Below are 22,237 nucleotides of genomic sequence, written 5' to 3'. Positions count from 1 at the left end.
CCTTGCCAAGTTCTGGTGGAGAGGTAAAACATGGGCATGCATTTGCTCATTTTCTTTTCCTGTCTTTTCTCTAACAGCTATAAACCACTTGAAATTATGCTTTTGAGAGAAACATCTCAAAAATCCCATGCTTTGTAGCAGGTTTGCAGGGAGTTGATTTAAGTTGAGAGAATGTGGTGGTCTGCTTTTAGTTTATGATCACTAAGAGTAGTGGATAAGAATGCAGCCTCTTGCCTCTGAAACACAGGGAGATCTGGTCATTTAAGTTGAACCATTCCTGAGTATCCTACTCCCTGATGCATGATCTTTATGCCATGTCCTGTCTCTTCAGGGTACCTGGTGTATTTCACAAGACCCATGACCATGCACCGTGCTGTGTCCCCGATGGAGCCCACGCCCAGGTGAGTGCCTTGTGTGGTGTTTGAGGCGTGCTGCTGTCATGGGCAGGAAAATGCCAGGTCCTGCACTGGAGGCAGTCCCCTCTAGTGTTAGCTGTGACCTCAGTAAAGGGCCTGGGCCCTTTACACCACGGGGCCTCAGCAGAGACTTCTTTTGAGGCAGTGGCAAAGCATTGCTGGCAGCTTGGGTTAGTGGAGATGTCAGTGTGAGCCTGCAGGACGTTTTGGTGGGAAAAGCCCCTGGAAGCGTATTCCCTTTTTTCCAGGTCTCTGTCGGCTTTATCAGCGTACCACAGTGGCCTCATTACTCCAATGAAGATCCGCACGGAGACTCCGGGCAACCTGCGCTTGTACAGTGGGAGCCCAACACGCAGTGAGAAGGAGCAGGTCTCCATTAGCTCCTTCTACTACAAAGAGAGGGTAAGTACCAGACCAAAACACTGCTCCCAGTGCTTCAGCTTTCATAATCTATTTTCCTTTCATTTTGCATTGCTGGTAACAGAAGCTTTATATTCCTCTCAAAAAGACTTTTTTTTTTTATAGGCTCTGTCAAATTGGTTTATCTCCTGTTAGTAACTTCTTTACTGATCCTCTCTAGCACTGACCTGCTTATTTTGATGTTTCTCTATGCTGACCATCACAGTTCCCTTCACTGTTTTCTTTACCCTTATGTTGGGTTAAAATCTCACCCTTTAAGTTGTAGTCTTCAGATAAGTACATGTAGGCAGCTCTTGCTCTTCCGGGTATTCCCTGATATATATAAAACTGCAAAGGGTTGTGACTCTCTCCAGCTTACTGCCAGCCTCTCCTGGACTATAGGATGTGGTTGGTTATTTCTATTTCAGGTGTCTCTTTCAGGGATATGTGCCCCTTTGAACCTTTTTTTTTTTAAAACAAATAATTTCTACATGATTCTCTGAAGATCTTCCAATCCACATAATTCTGGTTTAGGTGCAGGTTTTGCTGTTGTTCCTCTTTACAAGGCTTTGGAGAAGAGTGGAATTGTTTCCTTCTGGGGCGTGGTGGGTGAGGAAGACCTGTTGCAGTTGTGGGGTGGGCACAGGATAGTTGTAAAGCAGCTGTGAGGGCTTGATGTGCCTGGAGCAGATGCTGTGGGAGCAATAGGCTGAGCAGATTGTTAGAAACAAACTGTGCTTCAGCAGGGGGTGAAGTGGCTTGCAAAAATGCAGTAAGCTTCCACTGGGAGCCTCAGAATTTAGGGCATTTGAGTAGTTTGTTCACTGTCCGTGTAGAGGACATGAATATGTTGCAGTAGTGAAGAGCTTCTGGTAACCCAGAGAAAGCCAAAAGCTGTCTGCACTCTGCTGGCAGAAGAGTTTGGGAACTTGTGTCCCAAGAGCAGAGGAAGTCAAAGCCTTGAACACCCATCCTTCCTGGGCACTGAGAGAAGTCTTGTTTTTCTTGTGGTGCTGGGCATGACAGCCAGCCCTGTCTATGGGACTGTGCCCTGCTTACATGACATCATTACACCTGCCAGCTATGGGGAGAGCCCCTGTCCCCACTGCTAGTTCTGCTCCCATACAGACCCCAGAAGACTCTGAGTCCCCATCATGTTTTTTTTTTTTCCCCCACACAGACTTCTTTTTTTTTTTTTATGAAAAGAGAAAATGGTGCTGCCTGGTACAAGAATTACAGCCTGTCCTAGTCTTTGTAGGAGAGTTTATTTAAAGAGCTACCTCTGTCCTCTGCAGCAGGCTTGTCTCTCACACACAGCCTCTCTAAGATGACAGACAAAGCTAAAAATAACATGTGGAACCAGCTTGGTGCAATTTCATGTGACCTGTCTCTCCAGCCTTTGTATTGATGGCAACAAGATTTTTGTCACAGGGTAAAAGAATTCAAGAGAACAAAGCATGTGTGCAGCCATGTCTGCTGAAAGCCAAGAGAAATTCCTGTGTTCCCCTTCTCCTGCTGAGCTATCTCCTTGCATGCTGAAATAAATGTAAGAACCCTGGCAGGGAGCTGGTTCAAATGTTCTTGCAGATGAAATAGTGTTAAAGAAAAAAAAAAAACAAACCAAAAAGCCTGTATCTCCCTTCAGCAGAGGTTTTCTGATTCTTCAGTAGTTGATGCCATGGCCTCTGTTAGATCAATGCTGTATATTTTTGTTATTTCATTGTGAAGGGTATTAAAAAGCTCAGACTCCAAGTTAACTCCTTGCTCTGAAGCTTAGATTTTATGTTTGTATTAAATATAAGTTGAAATTTTGTGCATCAAACTGTGATTATCAGACAACTTCATCCCCAAAACTGAATTTATCAGCCATAACCAAGTATTTAAATCCAGTGTAGCAACCACTGGCATCCACTACCATTAGCAAACAAATGGAATTTGCCCATTGCTAGACAGGAAAGATGTCATGTTCTCATAAAGACAGGGGAGCTGCTGATTCCAGTAGAGAGCTCCTTAGTAAGCCAAAATGAAACTAAATCTGGCACTGAGCCTTTCTGTGCTCATTTAAATATGTATATATATTTATATATACATACACACACACATATATATATATCTTTCTCACTTTTTATTCACATATGCACACTCCTCCTTTCTTCCTCCCTCTTTTTCACTCCTCCAAAGAACCCCACTGAAGAGCAGTAGTCAGCAGAAAGGAGGAGCTTTATGTGTACTGTGGCAATGCCATCAGTGTTTTGAACCTGAGCGTGGCTTAAAGAAAGTGCCATGGAGTTCTTTTTTCCCCCTGCAGTTAGAGGGTTGTGTCAGTGGGGACCTGGGGACAGCTCAGCCTTGCTGGGGATGGTGAATGTGGTGTCCTTATGCTTCCCATTGGGGAACTGGTGGGGCGACTGAGCTTAGCTTTGCTGCTTTTCCACTATACTGAATTGCCTTTAACTAACGCCTTTCTCTTTCTCTGTGAGGCCTGCTGGAGGAACCTGTAGCACAGGGCTGCAGCCTTCTCCTCTCTCTTTCCATGGGGCCCTGCAGCCAGTTTTGGCTTCCTGGCTGTAGGGCTCTCCCAGCAGTGAGACACAAGGGGGATGTAGAGGCTGAAGGCAGGGTGATAGTCCTGACTGTCTATCATCAGCTGAAAACAAATGCAAAATAGATTGTACCTGACCCAAATACCCCCTTTTATTGTGATGACTCTTACAGATCTGTACACAAAACTTTTTTTCAAGTGAGTGTACAGTCATGTGCTTTGAAAGATTCCATTTGTTGTTGCTATAATACTGTGTTGAGTACCTACTGAAATATCTTCAAGTTCCTAATGAAAGCCTACTTTGGAGCTATTTGGCACAATCAGTGGATTTGATTGCTCAGTCAATTTGAATGAGTTTCTCAACCCATTATGACAATATGCACATGGCCCTGCCAAGTAGCAGTGTCTCTACATCCCTTCTCATATTCTGACATATGGTTTTTATCATTTAAAATGAAAGTGAACAGTTACACCAGGTTCCAGTGAATGAAGCTCCGGAGGGTGCTGGATGTTAAAGGGAGTCTGAGTAAGCAGGAGTGTCTGTTTATCTTCCTGCAGATAACTGTACCATGGCACTGGACAGCTGTGTTAAAAATGGTGCATTTACACTTAGCTGCTTTCCTCTTCAGGCAAGAGGAGTAAAACTTTGGAGTTTAGGCATGTGGGGCACTTGGGTGTTGTCCTCTGCTCAATCCATGGTACGAACAAGGTCACATGAAGCAGTTCAGTGCTTCTTGCAGTAATACAACTCCATGTGGAAGACTTTATTCAGATTTGTGTTTGCCAAAGTCTTCCCTAGAGGCTGGTGTTGGGCACAGACACAGCAGCCCTTGCTCTGCCAGAGCCACAGATAATGCTGTGTAGTACAATTGTGTGAGGATGAAGGTGGGAATCGTGGTTTGCAACTGTTTGCTGTGTACCAGAATCATTGGGAACAGTATCTTTTACTCTGCTGGTTCAGGGCACTTTTCATTTCAGTTTATTTACCTTTGTCTTTAATTTTCTTGGTGTCTTTCTTCCCTTTTCCTGGGTATAATGTTTTCGCGTACAGATGTCTCCTCGCTCTGCCCGGCGGCGTTGGTCCATACAAGCAATTAACGACTTCCCGGTACTGTGTGCTGTGCTAATACTGTCCTTGATATGACCCTGTCTTCTGCCCAAGGGCCCAAGAATAAAATGCCACCTGCCTGTCTTTGAGTAACCTGCACAGAGCTGGGGGACTCGCACTCCATGCAGGGCCTAGGGCTTCACAAGAGCAGATGCACGTGTCAGTGGGCAGGAGCAGACTGTAGTTTGCAGGGTGCAGTTACTGACCTACAGGATGCCTGTTTCACCTGGCCTTGTGGTCAGGAAAGGATGCCAAGGGGTAATCTGAAGTGTAAGAAAAGATCAACCTCTAAGAAACAGAGTGCACTGTAGAGGAGCTGAGTGATTATTATACATCATCAACCAACTGATGAGACTGACATTAGAGCACATAATTTCTGAAAAGATAAAGCCTTGCTGGAGAGGGAGGGCAGATCACTTAAGAGCTGTGGAAGAAGCAAACTGGTTGAATTTCTGACAACAATCTGTCATGTCATTAAAATGCACTTCCACTTCTCAGTGCAATCCATCACAGAGTCTTATTTCCTGGATCAGAAAATACAATTTCTTCTTAACTTGTGATCTTCTCCCAGCCCTTGGAATTGCATCACCCTGCATTCATTTAGAATGGTTGCACTTCAGCTACCCTGGCAGGTACTCCCTCCTCCTGGCACTTGCCCTGCCAAGTCTGCTTTGACAGTTCTTTTCTGATAGTCAGGTCCATGTGTCCCTCAAGCTCCAATATCATTCATTAACATCTTGATGATATCAGGATTGCTCAATCTGTGCTGTACGTGTGGGCAATTACTATTTCATCACTCATCTTCTAAGCATAGACAAAGCTCAGAAAACTCCATTTCAATTTAAAGATGATCTCTTTAAGTCTGTTTGTCTTAATGTCTGCACGAACAACTGTGTTTTTTCACAGCTGCTGTCCTTCATGCTCTCTCTTCATAAGACAGCAGGGAATAAAATAGAATCCTGTAACACCTAATTTAACTTGGTATAATAAGATCAAATTTTCCTAATTGCAACAGTTCTAGGACTGTACTAGCAAATAATAGGTGAAAGAAACCAGAAGTAATTTACTTGATTCCATCAAGGCTGTTTGCAAAGAGCCTTGTGAGCAGCAGAGACAAGAAATTCAGTTCTGTCTTGAATCAGGAGCAGACTGAAGTACAGAAAATCAGGCAATGAACCTGTCAGCTTGTGTGGGAAATTGCAGGGCACAAAGGCCACAGTTTAATTCCCTTATCACTGTCCTGGAAGGAAGAGCAAGTAGTGATGTGATAAAGTTATAATTTTCTGTAGCATATATTTAAAAGCGATACAGGGGTTAGTCCAAGTCTTGAAGGATTGATTGTTTTTGAGGATAACGTTTGGAAGAGGCTAAACTGACTCTCTAAAGAGGGCAGCAGTGCCTAAGGTGAAGACACAGGCATACACAAGGAGAGGCATAGGTTATTATTACAAATCCACGTGCCTTCCTTCTGGAAGAAGAGCTTAGCATTGCTCAAGGTGTTTGGGGAAGCAATAACTCCTCTTTCTTTCTGGCCTCCTCCTATGAGGTGCCCATGCTTCAGGGCAGGTGCCAGCTATTGATTGATGGAATCTGTAAAGAAATATTCCTGCTCTGGGGCACTTGATTCAAAAGGGCCTTGGATGTTTTGGCGCCTTTGTGGCAGGTGCTTGATACTGTGGCAGATGCTGGAAATAGTAAATGTTGACTATTTTGAAGAGAAAATCCAGCAGTGCTGCATGAGCCACACGGGGGAGTAAATCTGTAGGCAGTTGTTCAGAGCATAGCATTCTACAGGGAGGAAGCAATTTTTGAGTTTTATTTATTTAAAAAAAAATAAATATGAGAAGCAGCTTGAACTGACTTGAGGGGGTTTAACTATCTGTACATGTCTTACTGCAGCTTAATCTTTTGGCATTGAGTCTGTTCTCTTCTGTTCACAACCTTTACCTTTGCCCTACTAATGCCAGTTTATACCATAAGCCCTGAAGTTTTGCATATGCTGATGTGAAACAAGCACGTTACATTTCAGGATCCTACTTAAAGCACTGCCTGCCTCAGCAGGATCCAAAGGCACACACACCCAAGTGTTCAGCATCCTTTCCAAGCGGGCAGCATTTTGCAACTGCTGCTGAGTATGCAGTGATGATGGTGGTTGCTACAAAGCAGTTGGTGGCTTATTCTTGGGCTATCTGTTTCTACATGTAACCCATTTACTGCCATCGTTATCACCTCAGATTGCAGCAAATTACAGCCTTGGGTATAGTAGTGCAGGTGCAGGCTGGCTTTTTTAGTCATTATTCAGTGCTGTTCCCTGCTGTCACCTCCAACCCCATGATTGCCATAAATGCTCTGGTTTCTTTCCTTCTCGTGCTCTGAGGAACTGATGAGTCTTAATTTACTTATCACTGGAGCTATTTTCTTTCGTATCTTCCTCTCATTAAGCTGAGGAGCAGCTGGGTAGATGCAGTTCTCCTTGGCATGGATTCTAGGCTTCAGAAAGAGCTAGAAATGTCGTGGGCAGAGCAGAAGACCTGTGCCTTTGTCCTTCAGCTGCCAGCAGCTAGCTTGGTGCATGTTGATTTTTGCTTCAGCTATAACTGTTATGTTCCCTGCTCCCCATCCTGACCTGTGCTCCAGTCCCTAGGAAGAGATGTGTTTTCTGCTCTACCCTAATGTCCCTGAGCCTTGGTGACACCTTTTGATTACACTGTAGTAGGAGCTCCTCCTGGGAGAAAAGGTGGAATGGGAGGGAGGTGGACCTTGGCCAGACAAACCCAACCTAAAGGTTCTTTGTCTCTGGTAATCCCTATTAAAAGCACTCAAATGCCGCCGGTGGAGAGCTACTCCTGTAATTAACACCAACAATTACTGGATTCAAAGTAGAACTTCAGCTGTCAATGGTGATGAACTTTACCCATCTGTGAGGGTTCCCATACTTCTGATTGTGGGATTTTTTCCAACTCTTACTTTTTGTAGCTGAGGTAAACCTGAATTACAAAAAACCCAGACTTTTATTGGTGACTCTACATGTAGCTTTAGGATTTTTTTTCCTGTCACAGCTTTAGGGGCTGGAGGTGGTGGGCATGAAGTGTAGTACAGGCAGGGCCTGTGGCCATCAACTAACTCCACTCCTGGAGCCACACCAGTAAAGAATTAGGGTTTCCTTTTTTGCCAGTAAATAAGCAAAGTTAAAATGAAGAAAACAGGACAATTTTGGTTTGAGTCCAAGTCTTCAGGGAGTTTGATACATTTAGTGTTTCCATTTGTCTGGTGATATGCTAAAAGCAAGCAGTGGAAACCATTCATGAGAGCTCTTTTTCATTCTCATCTTCATTTGTTGTCATTCTCCTCAAAAAAAAAAAAAAAAAAAGACTCAATTGCCTGTGGAAAATGATGTGTGTTGTCCATGTTTCTAGTCTTGAAATGCCTGTTGTGAGGCTTCTTCAGTCTGCTCTTGCAGGGGGCAGGAGCAGGTTGAATCTGTTTCCAAAGAACTGGGCAGAGGGAGCTCTCCATCGACTGTGAGTCCTGAGGGCAGCTGGCTTACAGATGGTCAGGAGGTGACAAATTACCTGCCAGGCTCTAGAAGCTCTTGTTGAAAGCCCTGCAGAATGTGGTTCTGTGTCTGCAAGCCTGGGCTCAAACACCTGCTCAGACACAGCACAAATAACAGTTCTTGCTGTGAGAAGCCTGATAGCCCTTCCAGAACAGTGCCTGAGCTCTTTCCTCCTGGTGTGTCATTGTGTTGGGGCTCCCAAGTTTCACTCGTATACTGATTCTGGTGGCATCAGCAGCTCCTCACTCCACTGGGAGACAGCATTTGCTGTCCTGAAAAGGAGTGAGGTACAGGTGCCACTGTTACTTGGGAACCTTGTTGTAATACAGCCCACATCCTTCAGCATGGGAAGGGCTGCTTAACTTTTAGGTGTTACCAAAACAGGATTAGCCTGCCCAACATTAGGAGAGGCAGAGCTGATCCAGACTGTGCCTTGATTAGGAACTGATGGACTGAAGACAGATGGGTCTCCCACCTGACCCCATTCTAGCCACCTTCCACTGCCTAGTGCTTTTCAGCTTCAGGGGACAGATAAGTATTGCAGGTAGATTGCTCTTGGCTGAATTAGGATTGGAAGAAATATGGCAGAGAGTTAGTTAGTCAGCTTTTTCAGAGCACCGGATGCTGACAGACCCGTTTCTACCAGTGTTTCACCCCTCTGAATGTTGGGCATCATGAAACCTCTGCGCCTCTTTACTCAGAGGAGTGGTCGAAGATCAGGGGAATGGTGGTGCTGTGTAACATGGGCATCCCTGGAAAAAAACACTTTCACCTCCTTTGAGGATGAAATGCCCTCTTCACTTACTGTTAAACTGGAGCCTCTGATCCTCAGCTGTGCAGTGTTCAGAGAAGCTTCAGGAGCTCATCCTTTTTACTTCTTGTGGCATATGTTACTAGTATGCTCAGCATGGCAAGACCTCCTCAGCACACTGGCCTAAGCTTGGGCCAGGCAGGCAGTGACATTTCTTAAGGTCATGAGTAATTTTTAAGGACATTTTGTTTGATAAGCCTGCCCAGGACTGCATGGTCATGGTCAAAAGCTATTTGGCCCTCAGCCATTCCAGAGCTGGCTTCAGCCTCACGCCCACAGTAAAGGTGACCCTGCTTGCAGGTCCAAGTCCTGCCTTTCCTGTATCCCAGTGTGCCCTTTAGGAGCGCCAGTGTGAGCCTGTATGAGCTGTGTCTGCCTTGCAGAGCACAAGCACAGGGCTGCCTTGCTGGCCCCTTGAGAGAGGGGCTGTTCTGCTTTGTTGAGATGTGTGGGAAGCCCCAGCATGAGTGCCCCAGGAGAGCCTCCCGAACTCAGCATGACCAGGCACTTCCATGTGGGCGCCTCGGCTCTGGCAGTGAGGGAACACGCCATAAGAGAGCAGCATTGCAAAGCATTGGAACCCTGTGTAGCAGCCAGTGCTTCCTTCAGTAGAGCTCCAGTGCCTTCTGCCTGTCGTGCTGCCAAACATCCTCTCATCGCTCCTCCTCACTCTCCTACAGCAAGGCGCTGGAAGAGGTCAGGATACCAGACAAATGCTCTACGGTATTTCACACAGCCAAGGTAGCTTTATGCAGCTTGGCGTTAAGATGGCCTCTGTATCTGTTACAGGGAGTATTTGGGAATCTTGGCTTCTTATTTCTGTTCCCTTCTGTTGGTTCCTCTCCTTTCTTCTCCCCCCTCTTATGTCCTGAGCCAGCTGTAAGTAGTTGTGAGTAGCTAGGGATCCTTGCTAGGAAAACTTGGGCCTTGCTTTATCAGCTGCCAATTGTTTGTTTGAAGCTGTTGATAAAGCAGGAGGTGGGAGCCCTGTGCTGGCACTGAACAGGGCTGTTCTCACCCTGAGAGGACAGACCTAGAGACAATCTGGAGCTGTGGGCTTGCCCTGAGGCAAAGGTTGAGCAGCAGCTGCCTCCAGCATGTCTCTGCTGACACTAGCTGAAGTCAGTAGTGTTCTATCTGCAAAGGGTTCCCAGAGAATGAGAATTGAACAGTCCTGCTGCCAAACTTGCCCAGGTTTGATTGGCACCCCGATGCTGATTTCTTCTATTATTGGCTTTCACAGGGAAACTCACAACATACTTTTGAGTGAGTTTGACCTTGAGCTCGCTGCCTTCACCTGCTTTTCACTTCCTACAGATGGAGGTGCTTGTTCTCCTGGGCATGTCATGAATGTTTTCCAGGGTAACACAAAGCCTTCTGAAAGGCAGGTTTGGGTGCTGCTTGCATTATTCCTGACCCTAGTGCTTTGTTCCCTGTCCCAAGCAGCCCACTGTCCTCTTCCCCAGTAACACTTTGCCATTCATTCTGCAGAAATCAAGGAGGTGGAAAAGCAAACGTGAGGGGACAGATGCCAACAACCGACCTATCAAAGCTGCTGGGAAAGTTATTATCCAAGATATTTCCTGCTTGCTGCCTGTCCACAAGCTGCTGGGAGAGCTCTACATGTGAGTACATGTGGGCTGTCATCCTTTCCCAAATGAAAGTAGCTGTCTTTGGCATTGCTGTGCTTTAATCCTGACATCAGTCAGCGTGAATGTTTCTCTACCTTCTTCCTCTGTTCTTGCCTCACTGCTTTTTTTTGGTATCCCTGTGATAGGGGTCCCATCTCCTGTAAATCTGAAATGTGTGAGGGAAGAAATTTGTGATGAGATGTAGTCAACAGAGTTTGAAGTGGTGCTTCAGCATCATCACTGCAAATATTACAGGTTCAGATTTTAACCTGCTAAAGAGAGAAATTATCTGTAGAAATTCCTTTTCAAATTTCATGTTAAATGTACAGGCTTAAAAAATCTGTAAAACTATTAATAGCTCATAAATCTTTTTAATTTCAAAAGTATTTGATATGTTCCCACTTGGTTGTACATGTCAGGTCTGTTCTGCAAGTTGTTCTGGGTTAATGGAAAGGATGGAGTTCGGTAGGCATTTTTGTGTTTTTGTTGGTGTTGGTTTTGGTTTTATTTTAACAAAGGGCTTCCTTTTTCCAGACTTTCTAAATCACATGGTTACAAAACCTCTGTTCCTGAATTTTTTCTTTCTTAGCTTTGGTAATATTGGTTGGTCCTTAACAGAATTTCCAGTCTATGGACATCGAAGGAAGAAGCAGGTTTCCTTTCTGAGGAAAGAGAGGAAAAAACCTCTTCTTTCTCTCCCTTTCTATGTTATTAAAAAGAATATTCTTCTTAAAAACCTGTTGGACCTTCCTTCTTGGGACATCTTGTGTAAACAGCTTGACCCTTTTCCGTGTATTGTAAAAATCTCAAGCAGTTGAAGTGTTGGGGAAGATTTCTGTTGACAGGCAGAAAAGCACATATGGGCTTCCTGAGCCCACCTTGCCAGGCTGTCAAGGCTTCACACAGTGGGTATGTTATCCCCCAGCCAGCCTGGTTCTTACCAGTGTGCCCCCATCTCCCTCTGAGTCAGCCAGAGCAGACTGATGGGCTCAGTGGGAACAGGAGCATGTAGCCAATGGCACCAGCCTCTAGGGACAGGAATGATTCTGGACTTCGTGATACCCTGGCAGAAGTTTGGTCTGATAGCCCCTTGGAAATGGTGTTGCTTAGAATCAATCCCAGCTAGCGTGGAGTTGGACTTGATGTGTGCTGTATTAGCAAAAATGAATAGTGGGATGAGGATGGCAGTTACTCAGAGCTGAGGTACCTCCTTTCTTTTCAGACTGAACGTGAATAACATCCAGGAGACTTGCCAGAAGAATGCTGCCTCAGCCTTGGCTGTGGGGCGGAGGGATCTCGTACAGGTATGCCATGGAATCAGACCTCTTCCTCAGCATGCTCTGCTACCCTCCAATGGCTTGTGCTGTCACCAACACCCAAACGGCCACTGGGGTTCAGCAGCTCTATCAAGGGGTCTCTGGCTGGTGAACCAGACCTGTGGAATGGCTGCCAAGGTGGTCCCCATCTCACTGACTCTGGGCTTTGAGAGATTCCTTCCCAGGATTGCACACAGATTCTTTTATGCCCTTTGCCATACTGAGTGAAACACATTTCTCAGGGAATTCCTGTAGGCAAAGTGAGGAATGTAGCCTGCTTTTGAGTCATCAAATGGAGTAACTGTGCACGGAGTTGCCTAGCTGCTGTCAGCATTTTGATCCATAATTTTTTTCGTACTTATGTAATTGTGCTCATTGTTTGGCATTCATCTGTGCTGGCACTGGGTACTAACTGCAGCTATCTTCTCCCAAGAGAGCCTGGGCCCAGGGGCCCCAAAATGGGGCTGGCTATTTGCCTTTAGCTAAAAAAAGGAGAAAAATGTCTATTGTGGCCCATGCTTTTCCCTGTGATTAGTCCATTGCAAGAGGCAGAACATTTGACAGGACATGGGAGCACCTGAAAGAGATGGGAATTGGCAGTGCCACAGGAGCTGTGCACATCTTCTCAGCATTTGGCTCTTCCTAGAGCTGGACAGGCAACATGCATAGGCTTACCTGATCTAAGCAGAAGCTGACTGAAGCTGTTGTCTTGCTTCTTGGGTTCTGTGACACCAGCAGAGAGAGAGTAGGTCTAGTTCCCCTTTGTCTGTTCTTCCTCTTGCAGTCTGGTTTGTCCACATTGGACCAGAGTTTGGGTGGAGTAACTTCAGCAAGATTTCTCTGAGATAACTTGGTTTTCCCTGACCTGTGTGACTCCAGCCTGTAGTGCAGCTCATAGCAGACATGCAAGCTTGAGCTGCAAGTTACAGGTTTGGTGTGCTCTGTAGCAGTGTAGGAAGTGGCATTTTCCTGTTTCCTTTCTGTATGCTCTCTTACTCAGCCCAGTCCTTGTTTCGGTTTCTCTTCTGTTGCTCTCTCTGGTTTCATGGGGAGAAGCTTTAGGACTACTTTTTCTAGCTGTTTGTTCTTTGTACTTGGAGCATATGTTTTTTCTTTATTGTCCATGTTGTCAGTTCTCTAATTTCTGCTGTCTTGTTAGCATCATGCTCTTTTTTCCTTTCCTGCTCTTTTTTCACACTAAACTAGGAGTTTTCATTTTCCCTGGAATATTCTAACTGTCTCATTTTTAAGGCACAGCAGAAAAAACATTCCTAGATCAGTGGTATGGAGAATGACAAGATGGAAGCATTTTCAGAGTAGAGGATGATAAATGAAGGAGAAATTTAATGTGAAGTGGTTAAACTTTTGAAGTAGAAAAGACGGTGTCCTGTCTGTGCCAGGCTGCATTTGGAGAACAGTGCTCAGTGACACCACTAATGAAAGGGTATTTCTCATGCAAATAATGATTAACCAGTAAATTTTCTGCCATTAGACATCTCTAAATGCAAGAACTGTATCAAATCTAAAATTTTTTGAGGCTTGTGAATATAAAATGCACTAATAGACTATAAACTGTTCTGCTTTTGTGTTTAATTCAAACACAAAGTGAGTGGGACAGGGAAAGGTTTGGGTTTGTGTTAAACTCTGTCTTATCTGTGACACAGAGACCGAAACTGTTCCCTGCTGTCAGGGGGGGGGAGGGGAGGGGGAAGCCAAACACAAACAGACAAACTCCATTATTATCTGTCTGTCTGTGTGTGAATTTGTGCACACCTATGCCCTGGGAGTGTGGTTAATCCTAATTGTAGCTTTGCTGCTTTTGCTTCCTGTCTGCCAGGTTTGGTCACTGGCCATGGTAGCCACTGATCTCTGTCTTGGACCGAAGTCTGACCCAGATTTAGAGATACCTTGGGCACAACATCCATTTGGACGTCAATTACTGGAGTCGTTGTACGTGTCTGAATGCTGGGAAGGGGTTGGGGAATGGTTGCTGAAGCAGAGCCCTCCATAACTATCTATGTGTAAGGGTTCATTTCAGATTTGGGGTAGTGCCACAGCATGGATTCTTTTCCCATCTCAAGCGTGTGATGCATCAAAGAAAAACTCCAAATGTGTTTCTGGCATACAGGAGGCGGCCCTTCACCTTCCACCTATCACTCAGGTCTTCCTTGGCCAGCATTGAGCAATAGGCCAGGCACAGGTGGAGCTCTGCTTTCCATGCCCACAATGCCTGACTTGGAGATTTGGGTTTCCTGCTCCCCACTAAACGAACCTGTTGGTGCAGCATCTTTTTTCCACTGTCAGGTTCCTTGTTATCACCTAGCTTTACTGAGAAGTTGTTCCAGTGGCATCAAAGCCAAGTGTTAGCTACAAATATCTTCTAGGTGCTGAATCTGCTCAGGAGGGCTTATAATTAGTAATTGATATTATTTGTTGATCTACGCCATTTGGAAGTGCAGGATTTGTGTGCTGTACTTTCCATACTGTTGCTTGGCTGAGCTCTCTCCTGCTGCATGGCAGCAGTGGGAGCACAGCACAGGTTGTTCTTTATCACTCTCAGCCTTCAGAGCAAACTGGAAACTTCCTGGCCTTCTAGAAAACCTGCAGCAGCCTTTTGCCTTGTGATCCAGGTGCAGGATGCTTGCACCCAGAGAGCTTTGTCAAAAAGATGTTGTGGCTGGGAGTGAGTCTAATGGCTCCAGCATTACATCAAAAGCCCAAGCACTGCTGGATTCCCAGAGCTCCCCCATCTTTCTCCCACCAGTTAGGGCATGAGCATTTTCAGGAGAACTTGGCTCCTCAAAGGTGTGACAGAAAAGCCAACCCAGGCCCTCAGTGTACATATCTCCTGTGGGTAGTCATGACACCCAAACCCATGTATGCAACAGGCTTGAAATTAGCTGCCCTGGAATCTCAATGGTTTTGCCACCAAATTCTTCCCAGTCTCACAATGTCTTTTTTATTTCCCAGGCTGGCTCATTACTCACAGCTCCATGACGTACAGACCCTGGCCATGCTCTGCAGTGTGTTTGAAGCCCAGTCCAGGCTCCAGGGGTGCCTCAACTCTTGTGTCCCCTTTCCTCAGCGTGCCTCCAACCTGGCCTCCCACAGCCGATACGTATGATGGCCATTTCTTTCCCATTAGTCTTGGATATCTTTGAATGTCTCTCACATAGATGACATGATTTATTCTCCTTTCCCCCTCAACAGCCCAGCTTTACTTCCTCTGGCTCCTGTTCCAGCATGTCAGATCCTGGAATTGGTACTGGAGGCTGGAGCATAGGTATGAGACCTGGCTAGTAAATTAAGGAATCTCCTGCCCTTCTGGCCAAGGTTTTAGATGACTCCTATGGTGGGGAAAAGAGGGAATTAGTACTGGCTGTGATTGCAGATGTGCTCTGCCAGAGCAGCTCTGTGGGGTTTGGCCAGTATGGTGTGACTCCATGGAAGTGAGCAGGTCTTGCAGTACCTGTGTCGAGGCTCCTGCAGTCCTGCACCTTCTGACTTCAGCAGATACTTCATTCAATGAGTATCGAAAATGGCCTCAAAATGTCATCAGCCAGCTAATTCCACAGGGTTCAGGGGAAAAGCAGTGCTGGACTTTCTTTTCTCACAGCTCCAAATGCTGCTGGAAAAAATGCAGCATTTGGAAAGACTGGCTTCTTTGTTCTGCGGATGTCCACAGAGGTTTTTCACTGTGACAAAGGGGGACTCTGATGTCAGAGTTGAAGCTTTTGGCAGATGCCTAGTGATACACAGGGCCTGGGGCATCATCAGCCCTGTTTGCACCACAGCTGTAACTTGTCCGTGTGATATCAAGGCAGGTGTGACGTGGGGAAGAGGAGAGGATGGGGGTTAGGGGAGCGGATAATCTTTCATAGCAGTTATTAGCAGTCATCTCCCTGCCTCCAGGGCAGTACCTTGCATACAGAGGCCCCTTTACGTAATAGCAGTCCTGGTGATGAGAATCCTCCCTGTCTAGGAAAGAGGAACCCAGTTCCACCTGGGAAAATGTTCCAAACAAACTCCATGGGATTGATTTGCCTGGTTGCTTTTTGTCTAAAACAGAAGGCAAAATGGATTCCTCCACATCAGATTTCTCTGCCTGGTGATCCCCATCAAGTTCTGTCACCAAAAGTGTAGGAGAAGCACTTGGCAAGTAGAGGCTGGCACTTAGTTTTTGGAGGTGAGGCAGTGTTTGTTGGAATGCAGAGGGTGGTAGAACAGAGATAGGTCTGAAGCGTGGGGATGCAAACCTGTGGTCTTTGATGTCCCTTCTTGACTCCCGTTTTGAGGGGGGAGATGCCCTCACAGGCTCTTGGTGTTTGCAGCAAACAAAGACACAGAGCAGACCTCCACTCCCTGGTGCGAGTCTTCTCCGGATGACTTCCGCTACGGAAACCTAATGTACCCTGATCATCGGGAGCGGGAGAAGGACCAGCATGAGAAAAACAAAAGGTAGGTTATCATGTGCCTTGGGGATATTCAGAGATGCCTTACTTGTGTCTCAGTCACGTGGAACTCCGTGGCCAGGTCTGTCTTGGTGCTGTGCAGTACCACACCTGCCCTTGGACCTTGTCATTCACACAATTACTTGAAGAAGCTCCATCCTGCCTAACAGCCCATGGTGGGGGCCCCAAAGGACAGTCCACCCACGGAGTATGCACCTTGGATCGTAGAACAATTCCAAGCCAGAGCAGTTTGTGTCCAGCAATGTTTCAGCAACCTGTGGGAAGTGCCCTGCTGCATTTCCAGCAATTTCCAGCCTAGCCATTGCTGGAAAGAGGATTGCAAACAGAGTCTCTGACAGGCAATCAATTACAAGCGTGTTTGTCCCTCTAGGCTGCTGGATCCTGCCAACACTCAGCAGTTTGATGACTTTAAGAAGTGCTATGGAGAAATCCTTTATCGCTGGGGCCTGCGAGAGAAGCGGGCTGAGGTTCTGAAGTTTGTCTCATGTCCTCCTGATCCCCACAAGGGAATTGGTGAGTGTCTGGTCCAGTTGCCCAGGCAGAGCCACAGCTCTGCCTCAGGAGCTTAGGAACGTGCAATCTGCAGGGCAGGATGTGTCATGGATGGAATGGACAAAGGTTATCTGAGCGACCCACCCAAGGGAGTCACAAGGGTTTAAAATTGTTATATAGGTGTAATTGGACCTTGGTACAAATCGTTCCACAGGATTAATGATGGCAAACTAATTATTTAATATGAATAAAATATGAAGGGTTTATTTAAGTTGATGAATATAATGATACTCGTTAGACTAAAAAAGCCTTAATCAGAATTATTTACCACACAGTATAGAAAATTAAAACTAGTAATACAATGCACTGATTATTAAATAAATAATATCAAAGGTAGCTTAATAATTATCAGGTAGACACTGATTTCCATCCATAGCAATGACCATGGGCAAATCTCTCTCGCTCAGCTTTGAGGAGTGACCTTGAGGGGTGTCCCCACCCAAGGTAAGGATCTTCACAGACGCTTAAGGGAGGTGTGTTAAAAATTTTCACCATTTAAAATTGGAACTGGTCTTTATGGTATGAAATGACTGACTGTCAGTCACACAATTTTAGATAAAATGTTGTCCTGCCTGCTCAACAGAACGTGCTTATTTTTGAGTAAGATGCTATCAGCTCTTTGGTTTGTTCTTCTGTAAACATCTGCCTCTCCCTTCCCTACCAGGGCTTTCACATCCCTGTTGATGCCAGCCTTGGTGAGGAAGCCTTTGCCCTACCTATCCATGTGATGGGTCTGATTTGGGGTAGTGTGATCAGACTGGTTTCAATATTGTTCAACACTAAGAACAGCAGCCCCCCCCTGCTCAATCCGTCACTGATAGCTTGCAAGTATGGCAAAATCCAAGCTGTTTTACTCCTGCTTAGAGCATCTTGCTACATGGATTAGGTGTCCATTGGTTACTGAAATGTCACTGCAAATGTGGCATTTAACCTCTGACAGAGGTAAGCTCTGCCAGTAAATGGGTTTGACTTCTTCACAGTTCTGGGTGGAGGTGAGGCTTGCAGATGTTGGTTCAAGGGTTTTGTAGACTATAACATCTCTCCAGGAAAGCTGGAAAATTCACATCCTGCCATGCCAGCAATGCACAGCTCTGGGCTGATAAATGTCCTTTATTCCCTCTGAGATGCCCTATCTTCATCTCTGATCCTGGGCTGAAGTGTCCTCATGTTAAAATTGCAAGATCTCTAATTAGGTGAGCTAGCCAGCAAATAGGTAAAGAGAACTTTTCTCCCAAAATACTTTCAGCAGCATAAATGCCCAGATTAAGGACAGCTGCCAAATTGTCTTCTTCACAGACCTCTGGGAACAGATGTGCTTGACCGGGGAGGGGAGAAAAACAAGTGAAGGATGCCAGAGAAACAGCAGTAGTCCCACCCTGTCACCCAAGACAACTTCTGGGGAGTAGGTGGAGTGAAAACAGGTGACTTAATCCCCTGCCTTTGGCTCTCCATGGCTGACAGTCTGATACAGGAGCCATCAGGTGGGCTCTCTGATGAGAAAAGGAGGCTGTTCTTGTTTGCTTAGTGACACTTCCTAGTGGTAAGAAGTGGATGAGCCCAGCAGGAAGCCTTCATGAGTCAGTGTCTCCAAAGCTTGAAATCCAACTCACATTTCCAGCAGACAGCTGTAGCCACCACTGGTGGGCCAGTCAGTGCCTCAGTGCTCCGGTTGCCCGTTCCTTTTTTTGCATATGGAGAACAAACCAGGATCTAAACACCATCCCCTCTCCCATCCTGGTGGAGCTTTGAGGTGGTTTCAGGGGCTCATCTGCTGAGCAGGGGCTGTACGCAGGGCTGCTCTGTCCGTGATTCCGCCAGCACTAACGGTCCCGTTCTGTGCCCGTGTCCCCTCCGGCAGAGTTCGGCGTGTACTGCAGCCACTGCCGCAGCGAGGTGCGCGGCACCCAGTGCGCCGTCTGCAAGGGCTTCACCTTCCAGTGCGCCATCTGCCACGTGGCCGTGCGCGGCTCCTCCAACTTCTGCCTGACCTGCGGACACGGAGGCCACACCAGCCACATGATGGAGTGGTTTCGCACCCAGGAGGTCTGTCCCACGGGCTGTGGGTGCCACTGCCTGCTCGAGAGCACCTTCTGAGCAGTGGGGACAGCGTGCCACCCGGGAACTGATTGAATATTTAATTCCCAAGCCATGTTGAGTCAGCTCTGCTCCGCTCTGTCTGGAGGAGATTGCCGCGAGGAGCTGAAGCAGGACGTCCTGGTAATGTGCTGTGGTGATGTTTACAAGTGCTTCCATTAATCCTACGCTTCCCAGGTTGCTTTCAGACCAATTTGACCAAATTCCCTGTGTCCATTGCTGGCAATGGATGCGAGACCAGAAAAATTGCTCTCTCCTGCAGAAGGGTGTGTAGGTGTTTGAAGAGGGTTTTGAAAGCTCCCCTGGAAAGGGCCCACCTGGCAGAGCCAAACTTGCTCCAGCAATGTAGAGTCTTTTCCAGGTGTCTCCCTACATGGCCTCAAACTGAGTAAAACAGTTGCTTTACACAAGTGAAGCAGAAATAATTCTCAAGCAACAGTAAGCTCTAAAGGTGAGTTGTAAATAGTGCTTGAAGAGGAAATAGTCCATGGAACTTCTCTGGAAGCAGCCGGGTCCTTATTTTGAATGGCTGTTTACATCATTTAGATTTCCCCACAAAGCAAGAGAAGGAAATGGCGTTTTTCAGGCTTACTTCTTGTATAGATTTCTGCTCACTAGTCAGCAGCTGTGAAAAGCCCAGACAAGCATCCAAGGTCCCTGGGATTAGTTGCTTCCAGCAGTTTCAGTACTGTTAGGCTTTGAGGTATCTCCATCTCCTCCTCAGACCAGGTGATAAAATGCACTTTAACTTGTACCTGTCTTGTTGGTAGACACTTCTTGGTGACTGGGAAAGGCATCTGCCTTTTGAGTTTGGGATCCACACTGTCTTTCCACAGATGTGGTGTTTTGGAAAGCCTTTGCTTCTTCACCGAGAAAACACAAAGAGAACATTTATTCCATACAGCTCCTTTTGGCTGCTGTCTCCAAGCACTATGGAGAAAATTATGGATAATCTGAGATTTGCTGCTGCTGGAGTGATGAGGCTCTTGAACAGGGAGGAAACAGTTTCCAGGGAAAAAGGGGATTCGGAAGAATGGTGGGATCCATGGAGGCAAAAGTTTTATGACTTTTCTTACTGTGGAGCATCAGCTGGAGAATGTACCGATGGATCTGTCTGTTTGGGGCTATGCCTGTGGGACAGCAGCACAGGGACACTGCTGTGCACTGTGTGCACACCTGGAACATGCAGCCTGTGACTCTCTAAGGCTGGCTTCAGCCTGAGCTTTGGATTTGGGTGAATGTGTGGTCAGGGATGAGCCAGCTAGAGCTAGTCCCCACCTGTACCGGCACTGACCCCTTCTCCCACGCTTGCCTGCTGAGTGGGGCCGCGTGCCATGCCCATTCCCAACCCCTGTGCTAGCTCAGGCTGTGGGATCCTGCTGTGGAATAAACAGATGATGTATCTTAAACAATTAAAACATTAAAATTATTTTTTTAAAGTGCTGTTCTGATATAATGTGGTGTCGCTCTGATGGCTCTCCCTCTGTGGGGAGCCCCCAGCAGCTTTTCCTCCCAGTGGGTGGTGAGTGTTGCACCTGTGGCCCTCTCCCTTCTCCCCAAAGCAGGGGGCTCGGTGCTAGCAGAGCCCCACAATAGCAGAGGGGCTGTTGGGTCCCGCAGCCCTGGCTGGGACAACGTGCCACACCAGCCTGGGAACAGACTGGGAACTGCCCGCGGTTGTAAGGCTGCTCTTGGGAAAGTGAAGCCGGGCGGCGTCTGTACTGCTGGCAAAGCAAAGCCCACATCCTGCAGTTCGGGGAGGCCCTGGGCAGCGTCTGCCCCCCAGGAACGCAGGCGGGTGCAGCGGGGTCCAGCCCGGCGCCGCGGCAGCCCCAGGGCCAGGGTGCTCCTTGCCAGGAGCTGCAGGGAGAGGGCTCCCGCCCTCTGCCTCCCTACGTGACAGCCATTCAGCTTGCAAGTATTTTCATTTCCATGCTTGAGTGCTCCTGTAGCTTGGAAGGGAAAGGAGATTTGTTATTTAAAGGTGACGGACCGACAAATTGTGGTATTTACTGTGTTATTACAGTCCATTACGGTCCATCTCTGTAGCATGTGAATGCCCCTGAGGCGGAGTGCAGCCGGCACTTCAGAGGAAGGCGGAAAAGCCCTTGCCGTGGCTGTTTGTGCAGCCCTGCGCAGGTAGGTGGAATTTCTTCCCGGATGCTGCCAGCATTTCTCTCACACCCTGCAGCATGTCTGGTGGTTCCTTCGGGAGCAGCCCCACTCTATGCAGAAGCAACTATTGCGAGGAAACACGAATGGCCTGCCTGGAGCCGGTTGAAGAGAGAGACGTTGCCTTTGCTGTGCAGAGCAGCAATAAATGGTCAGAAATGGGACATGAGGGTGTCCCACACCATCCCCTTTATCTGCCTTCCTCTGACTGCCTGTCCCTGCATCCACCTGCTCTTTGGAATAACTAGGTAAGGTGCAGAAAATTCCCCCGTGTGGGCAAATCTCGCTCTGAATTGCAGGCTTTAGAGAAGGGAAAGGAGGCAGGGACTGCTCAGGCAGTGAGTCCGGGCCAGAGAGTGCGCCAGACCGGCTCTGGGGATGCTGCCATGGTCAAACCAGGTGAATTGGATAGAGCCTTCAGCTGCTGCACAGTGCTCAGGAGCGTGGTCAGTCATACTGCAGGGCAGGACATGACCCATCCATGGTTTCTGCTGGAGGAGGAGCAAGGGGGCACTGGGTTAACACGGCTGCTCTGCACGAGGCAGGAGCACTCTTTGCACACTACGTGGGAGGGGTGTCAAACCACTTCCCTCAGGGCACCACCGGTGCCATGGCTTTCCCAGGGCTTCGGGAGTGACTGGACACGGCCAAGGAGAGGAGCTCCATCCCAGGGCACTTCTGTCCAGAGAACCCAGCCAGCAGCACTCTGCAGAGAGGTCCATGCACCCCACACCTGCTTTGGCACCCTTCCCAGGCCAATACAGAGGAGGATGCTGAGGGCAGAAGACCTTAGGTCCGACCTTGAACAGCTGCTTGTCAAAACTTGCTTCAGCTGCCTGCCAAGTGCATCCCAAGGGCTGTTACCGGTGTATCCATTAACTTTCCCAAGGACGGGGCTGGAAAGAGGGAGAGAGCTCCCACGACAACCCACGCTGTGCCCTAAAGGCCACTTTGTCAGCATTTTAAACCCTATTTGTTTTCCTACAGAGGGTGTAACAAGCATGGTGTGTCTTCCCTATCCCTACTGAGGCTTTCCATGTGCAGAGAAGGAAGTTTAATCTCTGATGATCAAGTTGGCAGAGAAACAAGGAGTGTTTAGCAGAGAGGGAAAACCTCTCCCCATGGATGCAACACCAAGCAGAGTCTGTACTGGCCTCCTCCTCCTTGG

General features: G+C 47.2%; 1 protein-coding gene across 4 annotated transcripts in view; it reads left to right on the top strand.

Annotated features, from left to right (window-relative positions):
* The window catches only part of WDR59 (WD repeat domain 59), a 48,647-nt gene extending 28,311 nt beyond the window's left edge, over positions 1–20,336 (top strand). The window contains exons 17-27 of one of the 4 annotated variants that reach the window (XM_066327774.1): positions 332–401; positions 665–818; positions 4,409–4,465; positions 10,324–10,457; positions 11,686–11,767; positions 13,617–13,729; positions 14,750–14,897; positions 14,990–15,062; positions 16,111–16,237; positions 16,622–16,764; positions 18,662–20,336. In XM_066327774.1, coding sequence (XP_066183871.1) covers positions 332–401; positions 665–818; positions 4,409–4,465; positions 10,324–10,457; positions 11,686–11,767; positions 13,617–13,729; positions 14,750–14,897; positions 14,990–15,062; positions 16,111–16,237; positions 16,622–16,764; positions 18,662–18,897 — 1,337 coding nt within the window. In that variant the 3' untranslated portion in view covers positions 18,898–20,336. Of the gene's footprint in view, positions 1–331; positions 402–664; positions 819–4,408; positions 4,466–10,323; positions 10,458–11,685; positions 11,768–13,616; positions 13,730–14,749; positions 14,898–14,989; positions 15,063–16,110; positions 16,238–16,621; positions 16,765–18,661 lie in introns of those variants that run through there. The other 3 variants (XM_066327772.1, XR_010744540.1, XM_066327773.1) reach the window with 3 other exon arrangements.
* The last annotated feature ends 1,901 nt before the right edge of the window (positions 20,337–22,237 follow it).

This window comes from Sylvia atricapilla, chromosome 12 (genome assembly GCF_009819655.1).
Source record: "Sylvia atricapilla isolate bSylAtr1 chromosome 12, bSylAtr1.pri, whole genome shotgun sequence".
In the NCBI taxonomy this organism is placed as follows: Eukaryota; Metazoa; Chordata; class Aves; order Passeriformes; family Sylviidae; genus Sylvia; species Sylvia atricapilla.
The sequence above is the reverse complement of the archived record's forward strand: the minus strand, read 5'-3'. Positions and strand labels throughout refer to the sequence as shown.